This window comes from Vicia villosa, unplaced genomic scaffold (assembly GCF_029867415.1).
Source record: "Vicia villosa cultivar HV-30 ecotype Madison, WI unplaced genomic scaffold, Vvil1.0 ctg.000029F_1_1_2_unsc, whole genome shotgun sequence".
Taxonomy (NCBI): Eukaryota; Viridiplantae; Streptophyta; class Magnoliopsida; order Fabales; family Fabaceae; genus Vicia; species Vicia villosa.
The window spans coordinates 245,177-250,001 of record NW_026704962.1 but is presented as its reverse complement, the minus strand read 5'-3'; the positions used below and the strand labels follow the sequence as shown (position 1 = coordinate 250,001).

Sequence of the window (4,825 nt, the reverse complement as noted above, 5' to 3'; positions counted from 1 at the left end):
AACCAAACCGCACGATTTTTTCTCTTGCGGTTCGGATGATTTTTTTCGTCAAAACCGCCCAAACCGCACCGCGAGCACCCCTACACTTCATTGTATTGGAAACTTCATAACAATTCCTATGAGCTTTATTGGTTGAGTACAAACTACATAGCAATAAGTACTGCACTCCCATAGCATACAGCATGATAAAGCAATTTAAACTTTTTTTTTTATAAGCAATGTTATAATTTATTTAAGAGAGTACAAGGGGTACTCTAACCCAATACACCAACAAGCAGTTACCTATTAATAAAATCTAAAGGGGCTTGAAGCCAATTATAAAAAGAAGAACACCTTCGACCACTCGATCCTATCGCTTGCCATATCCACGAAACCACCTTTATGTTTGCTACCATATCCGCTAACACGCAGGATTCATTCTCGAAACAAATTTTGTTTCTAGCATTCCAAATGATCCATGTAGTTGCCAACCATATTAAGCAAATTTTCTTCTTTTTAACTTTCCCCTTAAGAGCTTCAAGAAAGTGTTCCAAGTGATGAACACCGGCCCCCCATCCAACTGTTGGATATCTAACCATAATCCTACGTTGCTCCACACATTCTTAGACAGCAAACAAGAAAACAGCAAATGGTTTAGATCTTCCACCTCAGACCCGCAAAATACACACATTTTATCTTGATCATTCATAATAATTCCTCTCCTTGCCAATTGAAATTTCAACGGCAAACGATCAAGCAGAATTCTCCACCCAAACACCTTGAGTTTTGAAGGAATTTGAGTTGTCCAAAAAAGATTCAGGGCCCTTGCCGAACTCTCATCCACAGGCTCTTCTTCACTCCTGTCCCGCAAAGAATTAAATATAGCAAGAATTAACGGAAAAGATGCCGTCCGCGGCAGGCCACCATTTGAAAGTGTCTTGCCGCAATTCAACAGGTTTTACAGAAGCCAAAATTTCCACCAAATCCATGACCTCCATCATTGCAGTGGGGTTTACCAGCAGCAATTCTCCTGGGATATCAAGATCCCAGCACCACAACCCACACTGCCAGCTGCCCATCTCGCACACCAAACCGTTTTGCCGACGCGACAAGTAGAAAGCAGCAGGGAACAGAGACTTAAAGGGAGAGCCCCCTATCCAAATTCCGTGCCAAAATGAAATGATATTCCCTTGTCCCAGACCGAATCTAATGTTACCTGCAAAACAATCAAAAGAGTTAGTTTTGTGCGAGCTTGCCGCACATAAGTACTTCCACCACACCGAGTCTTTCCTTTTGGTTTTATGATCCGAATCCCTAATCACAGCTATGTTTAAATCACCGTATCTAGCTTCCAGAATATCTCTCCATACAGAACCTCTCTCCGATAAGATCCTCCACTTCCATTTGCAAAGGAGCGCTTTGTTAAAGAGTCCCATATGTTTCACTCCTAATCCGCCTTCCTCTTTCGGTTTGCAAATATTTGCCCAACTGACCCAGCTTATACATTTCTTTTCTTCATTTCCGCACCGGAGAAAGCGGCTTTGAATAGATATAATTTCTTTAATTATCTTAATAGGAGCTCGGTAAAACGACATCGTAAAAACCGGAATGCTGGACAGAACCGAGTTCAAAAGAGTGACCCTGCGCCTGATGGAAATCATGCGAGCCTTCCACGACGATAATCTTTTCTTCAAACTACTCACAACCGGAGTCCACGAACTACATCTTCTTGGATTGAGCCCAACATGGATTCCAAGGAATTTGAAAGGAAAAACTTCTCTACTGCAGCAAAGAAATTGGGATGCTCTGTCCAAGAAATCTTCCTGTAAGTTGATTCCATAAACTTTACTTTTGCAGAAGTTCACTTTCAGCCCCGAAACTAATTCAAAGCCCCTAAAATAGCTTTAATGCTCCATAAATTTGCCCAGCAACCACTTCCCACTAACACCGTATCGTCTGCAAACTGAAGAATTCTAATCTCCAAATTTTCCTTTATTTTGTAACCTTCAAACCTCCCCAATGCAGCAGCCTTTTGCACAACCATAGCCAACCCTTCTGCTACAAGAGTGAACAAGAAAGGAGACAAAGGGTCTCCTTGGCGTAATCCTCTCTCCACCCAGAAGTCTTTTGTTGGGCTTCCGTTGACGAGAATCGACATAGAGCTGTTGAAAACACAAGCTTCCATCCACTTACACCACTTAGAGCCAAAACCAAATTTATGAAACAAACTTCTCAGGAATCCCCAGTTCACGCAGTCGTAAGCCTGTTGGAAATCCACTTTGAAAATAAAGCATTCCTTTTTTTCCTTCCTTGCGTGGTCCACAATTTCGTTCAGAGCCAAAACACCGTCCAATATCTGCCTATCCGGTACAAAGGCGGACTGGCAGGGAGAAATGATGCTCTTCAAAACTTTCTTAATGCGATTAGCCAGAATTTTAGAGATTATTTTGTAGAGGCATCCAACAAGGCAGATGGGGCGGTACTCGTTCAACCCTTGCGGATTAGGATTTTTCGGAATAAGGGCTAAAAAGGAGGCAGTGATTGCCTTAGGGAGAAAGGTTGTAGTGTGGAACTCCATCACAAAGTTGACAATATCATTCTCTAAAAAATTCCAACACTATTGAATGAATTTAAAGTTAAATCCGTCAGGTCCCGGGCTTTTTTCCCTGTCTGAATCCCACACAGCTGATTTAATTTCCTCCCTTGAAAAATCAGAATCCAAAAAAATTCTTTCCTCCTCTGATAGTCTGTTTGAAGCCTGATGTATCCAATGAAGGCCTGAACTGCAAAGTTTCTTTAAATCTCTCTTCGAAAACCTTCAGCACCTGCATACGAATCCCGTTAACATCCTCCACCAAGACCCCTTGAGTTGAATGGACCGCGACGATATTATTTCTCCTCCTCCTATCCTTAACCACATGATGAAAGTATCTCGTGTTTTGATCACCCTCCTTAAGCCATTTGATTCTCGACTTTTGTCTCAAAAGGCTTTCTTGAAGGCGCAAATGCTTCCAGAGGTCGTCCATTGCCGCCTTTCTTTTCAATTCCCTCTCCTGTCTTGCTAATGCAACATCAACAGTACCTGTAAGCTGGCTCTCTGCAGAATTCAAAACCTTTATTGCCTCTTCGATTTTGAGGTCGATCCATCCAAAAGATTCTTTATTCCAAATTCTGAGTTTGTTCCTTAGAAGTTTCAGATTCTCCTTTAACATGAACGTATAATTTCCGGCTACGGCAAAGTCTTTCCATGAATCCTCTGCAAACTTTAAGAACTCTCTATCTTCCAACCAACAATTGATGAATCTGAAGGGTTTAGGGCCCCAGTCTTTATCGTTCGCCTTTAACCAAATAGGGGCGTGATCAGATATGTCCATGTCCCCAACTTTTTGGCCCACAATCTTCCAACCATCGACTAAGCCTTCAGACAACAAAAATCTGTCCAACCTGCTTTTGCAACTGCCCACCTTATTTGACCACGTAAACCTATTACCATTCGAAGGTACATCCACCAAGTCCATCATTTCGATGAAGTCGTTAAACTCAGTTGATTCCACCGTATTGCTATCGTCAATCCTGCCCAGTCTCTCGTTTCCTTCTCGCGTCGCGTTGAAATTTCCTCCCACACACCACCACCCTGCTCCGAATCTATTCTTCAAGCCAACTAGCTCTGCCTAAAGTCTACGCTTCCCAGCCAACAGACATGAAGAGTATATATTCACGAAGTAAAAAACCTGACCTTTTATTTCTGCGCAGATCCCCATCGAACCCTCTGTCCTGAAGCTCCAAAGAGGCAAAAGGGAGCCTTTCTTCCGCATGAGTAAAATCCCTCCAGAAGCGCCTATAGAGTCCTTAGCAGACCACTCAATTTCTTCAGAATCTCACAGGCTCTTAGCAAAAGAGTCAGTCATCTTCTGTATTTTGGTTTCTTGCAACATGACTATGTCCGCCAGTCCTAAACTAATGATCTTCCTCAACTTCCTTCTTTTCAAGGAGCTTCCGCATCCTCTAACGTTGAAGGACATAATATTCATTTTCCACAAATTTTTTTCTCCCTCCTAATTTTCATTCCTTCCGCATCTCTTGATTCAAAGCCTTTAATCACTTCCTTGTATATCTCCTCTCTATCGCCCCCATTAATGCCTAAGACTGATAATTCTTGCCAAACCTTATCTGCCATGTCCGCCGACCTCCCCTCCCTGACACTTCCACCACTCTTCACCGGATTAGATTAGAACCCTCAGCCGTGTTGCTGCACAAGATCGAACCTTCTGGAGATTGGGAAGCAGGTCCCGTGGAAGAAACACCCCCCCTGTGATTTGTGTGTTTTGGCCGCAATAGAGCAGAGAAGAAGGATTTTGAGATCTCAAAGTTACTGTTGTTTCCTGAGAAATCTGCGTGTTGAGCGTCTTCGATCATCTTGTCCTTCGTATCTGTTGAATTATTTGTGGCCTCATAGAAACAATTGGAAACATCTGTACTGAACGCTTTCTTCGCCCACTTTCTTTGGGCCTTGTGGTTAATAATGTTCTTCTTGGCCCACATATCAAAGCCCACTTCAGAAGAAGCCTTTTTCCCCTGTGGGCCCACACCAACCCTTTTAGCATTATCCCACTCGCTGACTTGGATACCTAAATTTTCCAGGGTTGACAAATGAGCATTGGGAACTTCATGTGTCTTAGTCTGCTCAGAGTTCGCCGCCAACAGTTTCTCCCTTTCCAATGAAGCTTTCTCCTTTTCCACAGCCTTCTGGAACATGTTATCCTCATGTGCCTGTGACCCTTGACCCTTACCATCAGCATTTATTGTTTCCTCCCCCCTTACACGTTTTCCTTCTGTTCTTTCTGAC

The 4,825-nt window shown here is 43.0% G+C and overlaps 1 protein-coding gene across 1 annotated transcript; it reads right to left on the bottom strand.

Annotated features, from left to right (window-relative positions):
- Window positions 1-475: 475 nt before the first annotated feature.
- LOC131622352 (uncharacterized) lies at window positions 476-3,497 on the bottom strand. The gene is made up of 4 exons (XM_058893382.1): window positions 2,813-3,497; window positions 1,904-2,580; window positions 922-1,802; window positions 476-839 (listed from the first exon to the last, which is right to left on the bottom strand). Exons 1-4 carry the CDS (start codon window positions 3,495-3,497, stop codon window positions 476-478), a joined length of 2,607 nt encoding a protein of 868 aa, XP_058749365.1.
- Window positions 3,498-4,825: the final 1,328 nt, after the last annotated feature.